The sequence below is a fragment of the Micropterus salmoides genome, unplaced genomic scaffold (genome assembly GCF_014851395.1).
Source record: "Micropterus salmoides isolate LMB-PRFRI ecotype aquatic unplaced genomic scaffold, ASM1485139v1 Ms_hic_scaffold_17, whole genome shotgun sequence".
NCBI classification, from domain to species: Eukaryota; Metazoa; Chordata; class Actinopteri; order Centrarchiformes; family Centrarchidae; genus Micropterus; species Micropterus salmoides.
In genome coordinates, this window is record NW_024040817.1 from 4,625,963 (window position 1) to 4,644,196 (window position 18,234).

At 45.7% G+C, this 18,234-nt stretch overlaps 2 protein-coding genes across 11 annotated transcripts in view; one reads left to right on the plus strand and one right to left on the minus strand.

Annotated features, from left to right (window-relative positions):
• The first annotated feature begins 606 nt into the window (after positions 1-606).
• Positions 607-15,210, plus strand: LOC119906715 (zinc finger and SCAN domain-containing protein 12-like). Of its 4 annotated transcripts, none has more exons than XM_038724037.1 (7): positions 607-1,020; positions 1,291-1,374; positions 2,822-7,031; positions 7,685-7,756; positions 9,410-9,519; positions 11,354-11,433; positions 14,922-15,210. In XM_038724037.1, exons 1-3 carry the CDS (start codon positions 822-824, stop codon positions 3,484-3,486), a joined length of 948 nt encoding a protein of 315 aa, XP_038579965.1. In that variant the 5' UTR covers positions 607-821; the 3' UTR covers positions 3,487-7,031; positions 7,685-7,756; positions 9,410-9,519; positions 11,354-11,433; positions 14,922-15,210. The 4 variants fall into 4 exon arrangements, with proteins under 4 accessions (XP_038579965.1, XP_038579966.1, XP_038579967.1 ...); XM_038724038.1 differs by having other exon boundaries at positions 9,413-9,519; XM_038724039.1 differs by lacking the exon at positions 9,410-9,519.
• Positions 7,113-18,234, minus strand: part of LOC119906713 (semaphorin-6D-like) — a 195,838-nt gene continuing 184,716 nt past the window's right edge. For 5 of the 7 annotated variants that reach the window (XM_038724033.1, XM_038724034.1, XM_038724030.1 and 2 more), the window contains 3 exons: positions 16,862-17,112; positions 14,947-15,078; positions 7,113-14,076 (listed from right to left, as the gene is read on the minus strand). In XM_038724033.1, the coding sequence (XP_038579961.1) occupies positions 12,784-14,076; positions 14,947-15,078; positions 16,862-17,112 (1,676 nt within the window). In that variant the 3' untranslated portion in view covers positions 7,113-12,783. The remainder of the gene's footprint in view (positions 14,077-14,946; positions 15,079-16,861; positions 17,113-18,234) is intronic. The other 2 variants (XM_038724036.1, XM_038724035.1) reach the window with 1 other exon arrangement.

The window sequence follows — 18,234 nt, forward strand, 5'->3', positions numbered from 1 at the left end:
TGTCTGTATTGTTCTATTTTGTTTTTCAAAAAGATATTTCAGAACATGGAAATGAACATACCAGGTAGCAGATAGTGACAAATTTGTGAAACTGCTTTTTAATGTGCTGGACAAAAAGAACCTTTTACCTTCTGTGGTGAGTAAATTTATGCATCTTGTGATCATAGTACTCACCACAGAATATAAAAAAGAAGAAACAGTCAGGAAGTCACAGCATGATGGGGAAACACTGATAATAAGCGACACTCAAAAAGGTTTAAATAACATTAATTAAATTTAGGTTTACTGAAAAGGTCAATAACGTGTTCCGTAACTGTGTCAGTAGCTGAGGATATTGATTTTATGATAATTTTTCTGAATATTAGAGCAGGTGTTGTGCCGAGTTCTGCATGCACCTCTGTTTAAAAAGGATAACATAATCTTTGTGTTGTTCATCAGTGGTGATAAATGATTATAGGTATATCTTTTATGAACATTTCTTGAGATTCAGCACAAAAAACGTTACGTGGTGAGCACGTGCACAGCTCAGCGTCTGCAGAGGACCTGATGGTGTTTGCTTCCTGCAGAGATCTGCATCCATCAGTTCTCTCAGCATAGTGTTACCTCCCGCCAGGAGCCTGCACAGCTCTGCACAGCAGCTGCAGGTTTTAAACATTTGCACTCCAGTCCAGCAGGCGGCAGCAAAGCCACCGCGAAAGCTCACTGCGCATGCGTCCAGGCTTTCACCTGGAAGTGTAGCTAGTAAACAAGCGACCACGACGCTTCGGGCAGCGAACTTCTCCCGTTCTTTTAGTTGTTCTGGTCTCCAGAGGTCCGCCAACATGTCTAAGATCGAGATGCTGAGGCTGCTGATCAACCAGCGGCTCACCGAGGCCGCGGAGGAGATCTTCGGCGTGTTCGGCAGAACCATAGCCGAGTACGAGGAGGAGATCTCCCGCTCCAAGCTGGAGATCGAGCGCCAGCGCCGGCTGCTGGACCTCCACAAGAAGCCGCAGATCTCTCTGCAGGTGAACAGCTCAGGTGAGTCCCTGGTTTCTGTCATCTGACGGCTTCAGGCTGCAGTTTAACACACCGAGCCGCAGAGTGAAGCTGCGGAGACACAGTCTGGATTAAACAACAGTTTGGATGAATTAAACATGTTTAACTGAAACCACTAACTTAACTTATCAAAGGGCGTGTGCTCAGCAACCCACAGAACAAGAGGAAGCAGCTGCTTTTTCAGGGTTAAAGAGCAGTTTCTTAATTGTTGTTGTCAGTAATAATAAAATAAGTGTTTACCTGTTTGTGCAGCTCTGCCCCAACATGGCGCCTGCAGCCTTAACCCTTTCCAGCCATCAGCAGACCCCAGAGCCAGATCAGAAAACACACTCCCATGTAAGATTAAATAAAAACTAAATTACAACACTGCGAGAGCCATCAGTAAATAAGAGCATGTGTGCAGCTTCATTAAAAAGTAGCGTCAGTCTATTTGTCCTTGTTTAAAATAGATATTGCAGTGGGAATAAAGGAGTTTTTATAAGTTGTCAAAGAGATGTCCTATTGTAGACAAAGCTGGATATACATGGCTTTTTCTCTAGTGCACTTTAATATGTCTGCAGTTGGTACTTTCATCGATACTTCAGGAGGAATATAAACAGTTTTTTCTTCCGTTTAGCAAAAGAATTCAAACTTTTCAAACCTTAAATGTTGTTTAAGAGGCTGAACAAGAACAAGAACTTTGCCTAAACAAAATACAGTATTATGGTTTTACATCAGAACTGGCTGATAAAAGTTTAAGTCAGCTAGATTAAAAGCCCCGTTACCTTCAGACACATTTCTGCCAGGACTGAGAGAACCTGCACTGCGTCCACAGCAGCGTTTTAGCTGCGTATCAGAATTAATCTCTGTCTGTATTACAACGACTGCAAACGCACATCTAGTGGACGTTCACTGCACTGGGTATGTGAACAGGAGGCAGATTACCCTGCAGCTGCAGAAGATTTGGCGAACGTTCTACTAGAGAAGAAGAACCACGCCAGAGATTTGTCTGCAGGGACCGACAGCGAGGTGGAGCTGTTACTGAAAGCAACACGGGAGCACAAAGAGACTGTGGCGGCGGGAAACAGACGGGGAGTCGTTGAAAAGCAAATATGCCGCCATGCACAGTACAAGTGTAGAAGTGTTACTGACACGGAACAAAATCTTTTAATAAAAACACCAAAACTAAAACTCTGTCAGCAGCATCGTGTTTCTGCTTTGCATGACTGATAAGAGCCAATCAGAGAGCCGAGCGTGAGCGTCCTCTGTTTTCACCTGTCCGCACTAAAACTAAGTTTAAAACCAAAACCGGGGTCAGCAGCGTCATGGAGCCTCTCGGTGAAAAGATTTGTACGGTGCAACGCTCCCACACCATATTTACAAATGACCTCTAAAGTTAACCTTAAACTCTCGGCCTAAACTGCATGTTAATTATTATACCTGCTGAACATCAGCATGTTGGCGTTTAGCTTAAAGCCCCGCTGAGCCCCTGGCATGGCAAAGTCATACAAGCTCACATAAACAACTGATTGATTTAGAAAGAGGTCTGCTGTGTCACATGTGAGCACAGTTTGGGGTCGTGCACGCAGTGGGACGTTGGGATGGCAGAATGACGTCACGGCATCAAGATACAGTATCCCTGAAATCAAACGGTAGTACTGGGTCAGCGCACGCTTTGAGGGAATGCAAAAAGGAAAAAAGGCTCAGATCTTATTTAAATTTAGAACATTTGAAGTTTTTCTTGGAGAAAATACAACCAGCTGCAGTTTTTCAACATGTCCTGACTCTTTGTTGTGGTTGGCAGCTCTCTCTGAGCAGCAGGAGTGGAGCTCCAGTCTGGACCTGAACCAGATAAAACCTCCTCCCATCAAAGAGGAGGACGAGGACGAGGAGCTGTGGCCGCCTCAGCGGGAGGAGACGCCTCAGACGCCGGAGCAGAACGACGGCAAGTTCGTGTTGTTCCAGAGCGGCGGTGTGAGGAACGCGCAGGACAACCACCACATGACCTCCTCGCTCTCAACGCGGCCGTGCCAGGACCTGGACGACTCGGAGCTGGACCCCCAGCCGGGCACCTCGGTGCCGCAGACCTGCTCTGACCTTGGCGAGGACGCCCCTGAAGCTTCAGATCAGGCTTCAGGCAACGGCCAGCCGGACTGCATCGAACTGGACGCGCCGCTGTCCGAGGTGGTGGACTCGTACATTTGCACCATTTGCGGCCGTGCGTTCGCTCAGCGCGGCCACTGGGCCAAACACGTGCAGGTGCACCGCAAGGTCGAGAGCAAAGCCGACAAGTCGTACACGTGCGACATCTGCGGGAAGAGGCTCACGCGGTTCGACGGTTATCAGAAACACTTGAGGATTCACACGGGTGAAAAGCCGTACTCCTGCGACGAGTGCGGCCGCAGGTTCAGCGACAACTCGAATTACAAACGCCACATCCGCACACACACGGGACTGAAGCAGAGCTGAGACCGTGGGACCAGGACTCAGAGCGGGATGGACCGTCAGACCTTTGGCAGAGGAGGTTTCCAGCACATGGCGGTCGCATGAACACAAGACGTGTCAACGCTGTCTGGATAAAGATGAATATTTGCTCCTCCTCCTTTTTTACATTTCAGTGAGAGTTGTTCGTTTTCCTTCAGAGACGCTGCAAAATAAAAACCAGAACAAATTCAGAGGTTTTTTAAAACTGGTTAAAAGAAAGAACGGAGCAGAAGAAGGCCGTGTTGGTCTCGCCATTTTGTTTGCCAGCAGAGGAGGAAGAACTGGATTTCAAAGATAAATGGACGGGAAACTCTCAAAATATAAATGGATTTTTATATTTCTCCACGTGAGTGTGGACATCGTGCACCGAGACCAGGAAGAAGAGACTTTTATATTGTAATTTTATATATTATATATTTTAACAGACTTTACACTGGTGGAGACGGTGCTGTCCTTTTACACTTACCAGTGTTTGACTTGTGTCCACTCAGTTTGTTAGGTAGTCAGGCGGTGTAGAAGTCTGTAGCACAAAAACATCCACCAGCCGTGTTTTGATTAAAGAATTGAAAGATTGGAAAGTTTTCACGTTCTTCCATCGGAGCTGTTTCTCCTAATGAGTCCGACTGCAGTCCCCCCCTCCTGAGGCCCCTAGTGTCCGTGAGCCAATGGGGTTTGTCGTATGAAGTAGGCTACCTTAGCAGTCCACCAAAATCTGTTTCTGAACACATTTGAGGTGAGAAATAAGCAGCACAGATGCCTGAAGCTTCACTCATGTTAAATCTACGTGGCCAATTTTAAAAGTTTGCTCAGAGTTTCGTAGGCAGGGGCGCTACTGCGCTGCTGCTGAGACATTTCCCATAGAGGTTAGCGAGTTAGCCAACATTAGCTTGAAGGTTACTGCAGACAGCCTGTGGTGCTTTCCAACAAGTTAGTCTATAAGAATGTCTTCGGTTATTTAGTTATGCTATGGCTGATCACAGATCGTGCCTGTATTGCTGTATCATATTCAGATATTTATAAGTGAGTGAATAATTTAACAGACCAGCAGGGGCGAACTGGAACTGGTCCGAGGGGCCCGAGGAGAGGGGTCTGCAGTTGGAAGCAACAACACAGGACTGAAGGTTTGGTTAGCAGCTCGTTTGTTTCTGCAGCATGGAATATGTGATCATCTCTGTTAACAGACACTAAACTCGTGTTAAATAAGGTTTGATTAGGTGAGAGCTGGTTTATACGAAGGCCGCTGTAATTTATGAAAACTCTGAAATAAAACTGCAGCTGACAGCCTTTACATCCACAGCTCCACTCTGTTCAACACAACTATTATGCGACTTTTGGTAACAGTGGGATGGATTGTGTCGCTGTTTATCTTGACATTTTGTTGTATTTATCATCTATCAGTAAAATCTCTGCCTGACCTATAAGGTAACTATTGAGGTTCTTTTTTTCTCTTGCATAAAACTGCAGAATTAGTCGAAATGTCATGCAAATGTCATCGGAGCTTTCTCCCTTTTGGCATAAAATCAGGATCTAAATATAATTTTGTTTATAAGTTAAATTATAAGTTTGTAATCGTACATTTGAACACAAGGCCAAATGTTGGAATTTCATTTTTAAATTGTGTTTTATTCCATTGTGGGCCTGTTGGAAAAGAAAGACATGGAGCAGTGTAGGCAACTATTTGACCTGCTCATTTCAGACCAGCAGATGGCAGCACAGCACTTTGTTTGAAATGGCATCTTGGTTGACCCACATGGTGATGAGGAAGAAGTTCATATTATGCAACACAATTCAATATGATTTTATTTCAGTTGTTATAATTTTATAAAACACTGCAGGTTCCCTTTTTAATGAATATATAAAAAAAGAAAGTGTTGAGCAGCAGGTCTGCAGAGAAACAGTCACACAATTACAATTTATAAATGCATTTTATCTGAATAAATTTAGCTGGAGTGACCAGAAAACCCCTGCACCATGTTATTTACAATAACAGTACTTGGATGCAACCTTTTTATAAAAACACAACATAAAATATTGTTTTACTCGTGGTGGTTTTACATTCTGCCCCTCGTACACTATGTAAAAAGATACCAGGGTTGCTGACCTCCTTGAACCCCACAATCTCTTGAAGGACGCCTGGAACTTCAGGGACCCCTGCTACATTCACAAAAACTAAGGACAAACCAAAGACCTGTAGAACATCTTCATGGATTCCTAGAGGTCGTTTCAAGCAGCCGATAATTCCTCCAAGAAACACCAGGACGTCATCAGTGGAGCACCTTCCAAAAAGCTAGCAAAACCCCGTCAGTGATCAGTGAACCTTCCCTTAATTAAGAGTCTAGGGATAGAGGAGGATGTTCTCTACAGATTGTAAAGCCCCTTGTAATATTGGGCTATTTAAATAAAATTGACTTGAATACATGTCAGGTGGAACTTCTATCAGAGCAGCACTGGATAACAGCATTTCAACTTTTTGTCTCAGGAGGGATGGAAAAACTCATTTATATTCCATGATTCATTTGACTAAAATTAAAATTGAAATGAAAAGAAACATTTCCATCAACCAGCAGAGCTTTGTGCTTAATCTGCCGACAATGAGAGCAGAATATAAAATACGCTGCTCGTTGTAACCGACTGGTTATAGAGGAAAATACTCCCTTTGTTCAGTTTGTCAAGGACCTCTGGATCCCCGACAAGAACTACTGGTTTCGTGGGATTCTTTCAAGCATCCCTGGGACATGCATATCCCTGGAAACCCCTCAAGAACTTGCGAACCCACTCAAGGACTTCTGGAACACCTCAAGGGATACCTGAAATAACCTCAAAGACTCCCCTTACCCTGAAGGACTTCTGGATCTCCATCAAGAACTACTGGTCTTGTGGGATTCTTTCAAACAACCCTGGGACACCTCAAGAACTTGCGAACCCACTCAAGGACTTCTGGAACGCCTCATGGGATACCTGAAATAACCTCAAAGACTCCCCTTACCCTGAAGGACTTCTGGATCTCCATCAAGAACTACTGGTCTTGTGGGATTCTTTCAAGTAACCCTGGGACACACACAGAACCCTGAAACACCTCAAGAACTTGCGAACCCACTCATGGACTTCTGGATCTCCATCAAGAACTACTGGTCTCCAGAAACTCCTTTGAGCCCTTTTGGGACACCTGTAAGTACCCCTGGGATGTCTTCAAGAACTCCTGGACTTTAAAACATCCAAAGCACTTCTGGAGCACCCGAAAGACTCCTTAAATACACTCAAAGACTCTTGCAACAACTTCAGGGGTCCTGAAAGAGGAATCAAGGGTCCTCTTAAATTTAAAGAATCTCAGAATTGTTTCAGGATTCCTGAAATGGCCTGAAACCCCTTCCAAGACTCCTGAATGTTTTCAAACACTCTCGGGACACATTCAGGGACACAGTAGAACTTTCTGATGGGTCTCAGGACCATAAAACCTCATGGACTACTAGAAATCCCTCAAGATCCCCTTGATCCCTTTGGGACTGCGTCAACATATCCAGTACATCAAGGTACGTCTCACAGACTTCCAGATTATAACTGGTTGTAATGGTCTTGCTGCTCTTGACACAAACAAGAATCACTCAGAGAAATATTCCGCAGTAGCTTTTATTTACACAGTCATCCACATTGGTAATTAATAGCAGTAAGGTAACATAATAGCTTTTGACATTATTACATTGTTGTTCTGGTGTGGCCCACCGGGTGGCGCTGTGAGTCCATCATCAGTGATGTCACAGTGTCTCTGCCCCCAGTCTCTCCGGCAGAATCACGTTTAGAGGACGGGAAACCAGAACCACGAAATGAATAAACAAACGTATTTCCAAGGTTACAAGTGCATCCTCATACAAAAAGCCTTTTTATAAAACCAGCCGTGAGTTTATTTTCCGTAGCGTCCCCGTTGTAGCACCCAGTGAAAACATTCCTAAAGGACCAATGAAGAGTCAGACCGTAAAGGAACAGCAGCTTTTTAAAAAAAACACCCCTTTGACAGTTTCTATTCATAACAGATGGAGATTTCTGTTGCTCTGACTGTGTGAGTGCAGACCAGTCGTCTTTTAGGACCTGACCACACTGGGATTTCAGTGTAAAATATTTATAAAAGATGAGTTCTAGTGAAAAATACTGACCTGATGTTTCTTCTCATGCCCTCTCTCCATTGTAGCTTCTGAGAAAAGCCTGGCCGTCTGTATCTGCAGCCTGACAACAATCCTGCTGGATTTAAAGGACCATCCAGGTACTTTATTTATTTAAGTTGCTTTAACGTAAATCGCTGGGTCTCATTTGAAATCTTTAGTTATTGGACACCAGAGTTTCTGTACTGATACCAAAGTGATATCACCAAACCCTTTTCATTCAACCAAAGAAACTCTCAAATGTTAAATGTCGTCTAAATAGTCGTAGAAGAACTTTTTCTGAACAAAACACAGTATAAAAGTGGCAAATTTGAATCAGGAACTACCTGAAGGAAGAAAAATCCAAGTAGTTTACAGATTTGACCAGACATTCAATGCCAATATTTAGTATTTAGACGATTTGTGGACAAAAAAAATAAATAAAAAAGTACTGCAGTTTGACACGCAGCTGTACTGTTCTCTAAATCGGGATTTGAATGTGTATCTTTTGTGGATTCAGTTTTAGGCTGCAAACAGATGTGAAACATGCTCATCAAATATATAGAGGCGTTTGTCCAAAACCCAAATTGTCCAAACCCAAAAACGGATTCAGTTAATACAGAGAAAAGCAGCAGCCTCGTACGTTAGAGGAGCTGGAAACGTGTCAGCTTTTAAAATGACTTACATGATGAATCAACCATCAAAAGTACTGATAGTTCATTTTCTGTCAGTTCAATCAGAATATTTAGCGTTTTAGTACTTATCGTTAATTCAAAGGTCCACATGCTAATTTTTCTCTCAGCTTTCTGTCACTTCAGTTTATGTTATTTATCAAAATACGGAAACAAAATAAAAGTTAAAATCATCAGGAATCTGTTTTGGCTTTCACCAACTGCAGAGCCACTCACAGAAATGAGAGTTTCATGTGTTCATGTTTTAAGTCTCTGCATGTTGACTTCCATAGAAACAAACTTATTTATTTAAGAATTTAAAAACCTTTTGTTTTGAAAAACTGTTCAAGTATATGCAACTTGTATTTAAAGGGGTAAAAGGTCCGAAGTGTCTTCCTTTAAATTGCACTCAGCAGACTCGTGCCTCACTTTGCGGCACAGAACCGACCTTAGAAACCACCCCGTCTGCTGCCGAGCTGAAGATCAGATTTGCTGTTCTGATTAATTTAGACTTCGATTGACGCAGGCAGCTTCTTCCCGGTGACCAGAGCAGCACTAATCTCTGATAACTATCACACAGTCGCAGTCGGACGAGAGAGAATGATGTAACCTCCGCCGTGACACAAATCCCCCCTTTTACACGAAGCAGAAATCAATATCAAACAAAACGCCCGATGCAGCGTGACTTTTACACATCTCTGGTGCTGGCGGACTCAAAGTTGCATCATTTGCTCGCCTCGTCTCCCGCAGGCGGGGATGCTTGACCAACTCTCCTTGTCCAACCAGCATCGCCGCCGTGGCTTCGTTATTGCTTAATGTGCGCTGGGAGAGCGAGTCCGGCCAGCTGAGCCAGTCACATGAAACTAAAAACGGCTGCTGGATGTTCATCTGGTTCACCTGCAGCTGGGATCCAGAAAAGTTTAATAACTGACATCGGCTGTTTATTGGTTTCTGTCTGGAAAGCCGCATCACCTGCACCTAATGCTTCTGTTTCAACATGACGGACACTGATTGGACAGCAGGCTCAGTCTTAGTGGGACAGTTTTAAGCAGAAAATAGAAGTCCATTTACTGGCTTTTAACCACATCTCATGGTCTTCCTCAGCAGATGGAGAGGACCAGGTTTGGATCGCCGCCACAAAATACAACCATGTGTTTTCACGTGACTCGCTGAGGAGGACCGTTGGACAAAGTTGAAAGCTCTGCAAACAGCGAGTAAGTGGACCCTGAGTTGGGTTATTTTTTGCAGTCAGATTTTAGATGGACTACTGTAATCTGCCTCCAGATAATTAATCACCTTTTTTAGTCCAAACGCAGCTGCAGATCAAATTCAGTTAATTTGGATTCTGGTTTTAGCACAATGTCTAGCTGAGGGATGTGTTGATAACTTCAGAAATACTGACAGCTTTGCAGCTGCAGTGCTCTTTGTTGGCGTTGTTCTTGCATACGTGTCTAAAAACAGGACGTTTAGTGGTTTTTGTCTTAATTAAACAACAGTAATCTGCCAAGCGTGCATGTGTGTGTCGTGGCCGGGCAGTCGTGAGCAGTCAGTGAACAGTTAGGACCTCTGAGTTTGAATCATTATTTATTGTTTTGCAGTGAAGAGGAAGTAAAGTAAAAAACACCTGTGAGATGATCTCCAGGCTCGAGTGTCTCTACAGTTTCTGAAAACTTTCCAGACCTTCTTTTTTTTTTTTTGCAGTCCAAACTTTTCCAAATCTAAAAATGATCCCGTTCATTTATCAGACTTTACCAAACCTGCTCCGTCAGCTGTTTGAGTGATTTAGTTCCACCCGGCTCACTCTTTTATTTACAGGTGTTTTGTCTCGATCGCACACTTTTATTGCTCGTCCCCGCTGCCTCAAGCCGCCGCCTGTTAACCTTTGACCCCCCCCCCCCCCCCCCCCCCCGCAGTTGTTTGGTTTGCCTCTCATCAGGTCCGGAGCCCGAACAGAACAGACAGGATAAAAAAGTGCAGGCAGGGAAACAGGAAACGGCACATTCCCTTCCCAGTTGGGTATTTTTAGACCATCTGTGAAGAAACCCTCCCACAGACGGCTTCGAAACGTTCCCCCAAACGACCACAGAAATACCAGAAATACCCAGGATTTGTTCACACTCGTCCCTTGTGGTATTTAAGCGACGGCGTTCCAGCATAATAATCCCTGAAAGTGTTTTCATTCAGATCCCTTCCTACTGAAGACACCGTCCCTCTAAAGTCTGCCGCCTGTGTGCTCTGTGGTTTATCCGGGGAAGCTGGGACAAATGTCATTTTTCTAAGCTGTCACAAACTCTGTTCCGTTCACCTCCGCTGAATCTGAGACGCACGTCTGCACGGCGAGATGCCACCAGATCGTGTCCCCCACTGAGCGCGTGCAATGTGCTCTAACAACACTAACCTTAGTACGGTTATAAACGACAACACGCTCAGTAACACTGATGGAACCAGTGAACTGTCCACCGTTTTAGCTGCGTTTTCGTCTATAAGCGACTCTGGTGGCCGTTCAGGAACACTGGGCGTGCGCCTGCCGGTGTAAACATGAAGCAGCTGGTCTGTTCTGTAGTTACAGAAGATTTGGCAAAAGAATAAAGTTCTATAGACGAAGAAGCACAGCAGATTTTATTTAGCGTGGACCGATAACGAGCGGGGACTGAATGAAACACGGGAGTTTAAAGCGGCGGCGGCGGGAAACAGACTGGGAGTCGTCACAAAGTACTAAATATTTTAGTAAAGTTTAGCATCGTGTTTCTTTGCATGACTCACGAGACCGAATCCGAGCGCGAGCGTCATCGTTTCCAAAGTCTTCACTAAAACACTTCCCCGAAGTTTTAGAAAGCAAAAACAGGGTCGGCAGCGTTTCCAAACTTCTCAGTTTTTGCCGTTTCAGTCTGGACGGGAGGTGCAAACGTAGCAAAAGGCCTCTCTACCAGAACGCAGTAGTGTGGGCGGGGCCTTAGACATATAGGTCATTTTTAGCTCTAGGCTGGTTGCTGCTCTGGAAACTTTTATTGCTTATTTTCTCTTTTCTTTCTTTCTCTGCTTCTGCAGAAATGTTCAGTGTAAACAACAGAATCGAATGAGTCCTGCGTCACCTGGAGGCCGAGACGTCCACTGTGGGAACCACAGAGGTACGTGAGAAAGGGTTCTTTCCACTCTGTGAGCTGTTCCTTCTGTTATAATATGTAATATTTTTGATAAACAATCCCCTCAAATTTCTCATTTAACACCTAAAAGAAACTGCGGACCTCATGGATTCAATACGGTTTTAATTTGCTCTTTGACATCCAGCTAAACATGTTTTATGAATCCTGCAGACGTGGGTTCATAAATTCTATGCAGCTCTGAGAGTTTAGAGCTCTTCACAGATAAAGACGGATGCAAAACATGGAAGGGAGGGTAAATTAAGTCATCTGAGGTGCAATTATTTATTCAAGAGACTCAATTAAGTAATTTGAACACACAAATGAGTATTAAGTGTAATGAGTGCATGGATTTCTAATTTGTGGGATTAACAGTCCCGCTCTGTTGATGCTTTGTTTGTTTTCAGATACCAATATGGTATAAAAAAAGAAAAGAAAAGAATGTGCTGTCAGGGTGTCACTAACGGCTGCTCTGATTTCATACCACAGCTCATGGAGCAGAACTGTCTCTCTTTGATGTGTCAGTGTACAAAAATCTCCATCTCTTGAATGTCCTGTCATCGTGAAGCGTTGGACGCGATAACAAAAACCTCATTGTGGGTTTTTTTTTTCTCCCTTTGGACTCTGAGCTCCCTCCTGGAAATTTCAATTTCCCGGACCAGATTCAGAGGGACAAACAGACTTCAAACGGAGAGGAATTACCCTCTGGACCTTTGTGATTTTTGTTAGATTTCTCCTGTGGAAAGAATTCCCAGAGGATTCAGTTCACGTCAGCTTTGCAGCAGTCCGATTCCTGCTTTTATTTGAGTCTTTGCAAATGAAATCTGGGCCCTGTGCCAAGGTGCAACAACCGGGACATTAGATCAAAGCGCTCATAAGAAAACTGCATTAATCAAGATTTTTCAGGCCACCTCGAGCCTTGGGGACAACTTTTGAATCATTAACATCTTTCGTCCCGCTTTTGGAATGTTTCTCAGACTCGTCTGAGCCGGATTCGATCGTCGTGAGGGGAGACCACGAGCGGCCCTGAGCCTTCCCCGCGAAATGAGTCAGAGATCTTGTTTATTTGTCTGTCTGGCTCTTTTCAGGGCTCTGCTCTGCGAGCGAAGCAGCAACAATGCAGCGGTCGTGACTCAGAGAGGCGGCGGGCGGCGTCCTCTCAGCAGCAGGAAAAGAACCACAGCTGAAGGGTCGTAACGAGGAGTGACGGGGACAAAACGCCTCTTTTCGTCCCATCAGCGCTCTCATTTTGTCATTTCTCACACGCCCCGCAGACGTTTCCGAGTGCTTTACTTGGTGAGGACCGTAGCAGCCATGTTGGATTGGCGCCACCTCCTCTCAGTAGTTGTATTTTCCCGCCTCTGCCACCGGTGATGTCGCTGTGTTCGGAAGGAACAGCGGCTTCGGCGGGACTTGGGGTTTGAGGGACGCCGTTCTCCGGACGATTGCCGCCCGCTGCGCATGCGGTCCTTCGCTGTAACTGTGCTGTCGCGTCAGGCAAGCGCTGCCGATCAGCGGCCGCTGGCTCTCGCCGTTCGTATTGACGTTAGCTGTCCCACTCGCGCCGGGGGGGCCGTTGCTGCTGCTGTTGGTGTTCATCCTGGCTAGGAAGTGCGCGTGCTGCGCCCCCCGCTGGTTGAAGCTGTGGTGGCGCGGCACTGCGCCGCCCCCACTGCCCATCTTGATGAGGGAGTGGCGCTGGGAGTGGTGTCGTGTCACAGAGGTGCCGCTTCCTCCGGGTCTCTCTGGAATCACCTGCTGCTGGAGCGGCGTGGAGGAGGAGGAGGAGCACGAAGACGGGACGGAGGTGGAGCAGGTGGGGTTGTTGGAGGATGAGGAGGAAGCGGAGGACGAGGTGGAGTTCTGAGTAGCTGCGTCCAGGCGTTTCGGGAGGCCGTCCCGCGGCAGCGTGGAGGTGCTGTAATACGAAGCCGATTCTGTCTCGGGGATCTGCTGCTGGTGATGGTGGCCGCCGCCGCCGCCGCCGCTACTGTTGTGATGGTTGCTATGGTGATGGCTGTGGTTGTAATGGTGGGTGCGGGTCTGGCCGTGGTGGGTATGATGATGATGGTGGTGATTATGATGCTGTCCTCCAGAGGAGGGCCCGGGGAACAGCGAGGACGAGGACGTGGAGGTGAGGACCTTGATGCCTCCGGTCCCCGACGCGCTGACCTCATGGATGTGTTTCAGCAGCTCGTCCAGCGCCGACACGTCCACCACCGTCTGGGGCAGGGACTGCTGGGAGTGGTGGTGAAGAGGGACCCCCCCGCCGCCTCCCGCCGCCGATGCCGCCGCTCGCTCGTCATTCGACAGCTTCCTCTCCTCTGGGAGGTGCAGTGAAGTAGAGGAAGCGCCCGCTCCGTGGGCCGAGCCGTTGCTGAAACTGCTGCTGTGGTGATGAGAGAAGGGAAACACCTGCTGCGTCAAAGAGTTCCCAACGACGGCCATGAAACCCAGACTGGATCCGGAGCAGCTGGGCCCAGACTGGGGGGGGTTGTCTTTGGCGTTGTTGCAGTTCTGGTTCTTCTCGTACTGATGGTGCCGCAGGGCCTTGATGTTCTTGATGGGAAGCTCCGGGGTGGAGTCAGGCGTGGGCAGGCCCGACAGCTCTCCGTCACCCTGAGACAGAGACTGAACAGAGGTTAGACCCGTGAGCCTCAAACAACCTTTTTGTCTTAAAGCCCTGCAGGAAATCAGAGTGGTCTTTTCACAGAAGCCAAAACCTCAGACTCTGAACCAAACCCTCGAGTTTGAGGTTTGCGCAGTAGAGCCAGACAATAAAACAATAACTACCGTGATATAATCATTCTCAATAACAATATAACAAATGTGGAATAAATATTCAATAAATGACGAAATAGGATTATTTTTCTTTTTCATTAAGATGTTTATTAAAAAACTGTTTTGAATGTTCTTGTGAAGAGATCCACTGTTTGGCCTCATGTTTTCTGACTAAAAAGAAAAGTTTAAACCCCAGTTAACCAACAGGTTTCTTCAACTTTCACTCAGGAGCAAAAATCAGCCTTTAAACTGGAGAGAAATAAAGATCTGATTCGTATCGTCCAGCCCTAATCTACAGCCACCTTTCAGCTTTTTGATCCGTCAATATTACTGATCAAATGTGAAACCAAATTCCCGATTTCTGGGGAAAACACAGTCAGACTAGAGCTGCAATTAACAATCAGCTGGTCTATAAAGAGTCCCGGAGCCCAAGATGACGTCTGCACGATCCAAAACCCCCAAAATATTCAACTTACAATAAAACAGGCAAAAGCAGCTTTAACAAGTCTAATGATACGAGCTTCTGTCAATATCTACTGACGAATCATTTCAGCACTAAGATACTTAACGTCTCCTTAAAAAGGTGGATTTCAGACTGTGAGGACCACATCATGTGAGACTTTAAAATACAGATGATCAGATTACAGATATGGACACAGAGTTGTTGCTGATTTAACAAAGCTTTCTTTTGTTAGAGTGAAACCAACCAGGCTGTCCTACCTGGGAGAGGCTGAGGTCGGGGTCTCCCAGCGGCAGGCCCTGGTGTCCGGGGGTGTGGAGGTGAGACTCTGACCGGCCGTTGGGGATGAAGGAGCTGTACATCTTGGGGCTGGACACGTCCAGTTTGTCCTCCTGCAGGAAGACGAAACAAAAGAGGGAGAAGGGGAGTCAGAGCGCTGATAGCTTTCCCCGCCAGAGGATGATAAAGTGAGGAAAAGAGGTGTGAAACAAATACATATATAGATACTGAGACTTTTAATCTTTCAATTATCACATTCCACTCAGTATAATGAGGACGTCCCAAACATTTCAGCAGAGGGGTCAGAGGTCAGCGGGAGATTCACTTTCTCACTCAAGGACGCTTTGGAAAGAGTTCATAATGAAACAGTCGATAACAAAGACTGAAGAAAAGACTGAAGAGGAGCTGTTAACTTATCAGCCCCCCCCCTCCCTGAGAGGAGATGAATATTAACTCTGCTGCTCAAAATTCAGCTGCTTCTCAGCTCGACAACAGAACCTGCCGGACCTCATGCTAATGTCTGGAAAATGTAGAAGAGGCAACGTGTTTGTTTCATCGACACGTGGCCACGACGCACCTCGTCTCGTGGGAAACGCTTGTTTTTTCAGCATGTTTTCTCATTCTTCTGTTGTCTGGAACAATCAGCACATTTTATATGACAACATAACACCTGTGCAGAGAACCTAAACGCATCAATAACGTAAAATGTCACCAGTCCAAAGACCGTCAGAACAGAGCTCTCTGTTATTGGATAAAAATCAGATTCTTTGTAGTCAATAAAGCAAAAAAAAGAGGGTATTTTGCATAACGTCTGTGTAGCAGATTCAGATGTCAATATAAAGATCTGTCTCCTTTTTGAAATAGAATTCATTTTGGTTTTTAAATGCTCTCTCAAAAATGGTTGATCAAAAGGTTTTGTGTTTTTTTTGTTGCCTAAATAAACTGATTTATTTCCCTAAACACATGTTTAATTTTTTTTCTGTTAACACTAACAAATGACATTTTGGCCTTCGTTTTCTCCCTTTGCATAAATTAAATAGTCAAAATGAGCTTTTTCCTCAGTGTTTCCCACAGGATGTGGAGAGACTATGGTGGGGGGTCTGGGGCCCGAGAGGGTCCGGTAAAGTAAATTACATGTGTCCATTTACTTTTAATAGACACATGTAATATGTTTTCTACTTTCTGTGAATATAATTCAGTTAATCTTATTTCCATCCTGTACAGACGACTTATTTTGAAAACCGGACGTTGTCACATGTGTTTCCTCCTTGTCGCGCTGAATTCATCCAGTCCGACCCGGTTTGATAAATAATGTTGTAACATGAAGACTTCACAGCCTCTCTTCATACTAAAGAGACAAACTGACAGGATAAAGTCTCTAACCTGCCTGGCAGCTCGCTCTGGGCCGCTTCACTTACCGTAAAGGCTTGAACATGTGCGCACTCTGAATGTAGGCGCAGCTAGCTTAATCTCCTTCTCACAGAGGAGAGACAGAAACACTCACAGCGGTTCTTTTCTAAGAAGTCAGCCACAGATGAAGTGGACGTGCTGGGAGACAGTTCAGCAGAACGGCGTCTGCAAACAGCTTTAAAATGCTTCCACACTGTCGACACATCAACGCGATTGTTCGGTAAAATTTAAACGATCATTTGACTCATTAGGCTGAACACCGAGACTTTCACACTAAAATAAAATAAAAGTTTGTCTGTGAAGCCGGACGTGTTTGGAGAGGTTCGGGTATCCCTGGTGTCAGACTCAGTTTGGCTACTCCAGTTCTTTTTTTCCATCATGAATCAATATTTTCGGTTTCTGGTACAACATAAACGCCTCTCAGAGTTTAGTTTACCACAATGCATTGCCTCTTCATACACGTCACCGTCCGAAGGATCCACCCACCTTCGGCTGTCCGTCCAGCAGTCCGTTGAGCTTGGCGAGGGATCGCAGCGATAAGGCGTGCGGCAGCGACGCCTCTGGGTCCTTCCCGAGCCTCCTCGCCCGCTGAGCGGCGCTGCGGCTGCAGTAACACGACACCAGGAACCCGGACAAGATGGCGCCCAGGAAGAAGGCCACCAGCACGCAGGCGATCAGCAGGGTGTAGTGGACGTTAGCACCGGAGCGCTGGTCCATCTCCGGAAGATGGCGAACACCTGGAGGACGCAGAAAAAAAGTCATGTGATCGACATGTCTGTGATGAGCTACGCCTTTCACCGGCAGGTGGAGGGATCTGTGGCGGGAACGAGCATTAAAGTAGGCAGAGAAGAGAAGAGGAGGGGAGACGGAGACGAGGATTGGACTTAATGAGGAAGAGGTGGCTCACAGGTGAGAAAACAGGAGGACGGAGGAGAGAAGATCTCAGACGAAAGAAGAAAGCAAGAGACTCTGATTGGATCTGAGAGAGAGGAGGATGGAGGGAGGAGGAAGAGAAAGAAGGACGGGGGGATGAAGGAGAGAGGAGATGAAAGAGTTCATTGTTTGGCAGCGTTCACCTCGTCAGGTCCAGATCCAACATCAAAGCCTCTCAGATACAATGAGTCATCAGTCTGCACACATCACACAGAGCCCGGCAGATCACTGCTGCAGTGATCAACGCTCAGATGAAACACACGAAGGCGTCTATTTGTTTTCATACTGATTGGTTGGAACGTTTTTTCATTAATGTATTTTATTAGGGTTTTTCTATTTTCCTATATTGTTATGTATTTGAGGGCTGACCCCGAATAGTGGGAGAGTCGATGCTGATTCGACTGTCAATCTCACAGTCGAAGCTTCGCTGCGAAACGAGGATCACGCCATTTTGCCGATATGGGGGAGCTCAACGTCTGATTTTACACAGAACTACCAGTTTTCTCCCAATAAGTTAATATACAGCCTGTTACAATAAACATTTCAACGTTTAATGCTTTAAATACACATGTGTAAGATACAGAGACTAACAAATAGAGACTGCAGCTTTTCAGGACTAAAGCGGAGATACCGTGTGTTTATTTTAGTCTACATTTGGTTTATCTTTGTGAAGTGTACATGGACAAAAGTACAATTTTAGTTTGTCTTTGGCCTCTTCCTGTTTCAAAATGACTGTGCCCTCAAGCAGAAAGCCCGCTCCATCCCAGCTTGGTGTGAAAGAACGCTCAGAGCCCTCAAGGCCCTCTCGTCCAACACCATCTGAACGTCACAAATGTTCTTTAAATAAACTCCCACATCTTGCAGAAAACCTTCCCAAAGGAGTGAAAAGCTGTTCCAGCTGTAAAGACGGGACCAACTCCATATTC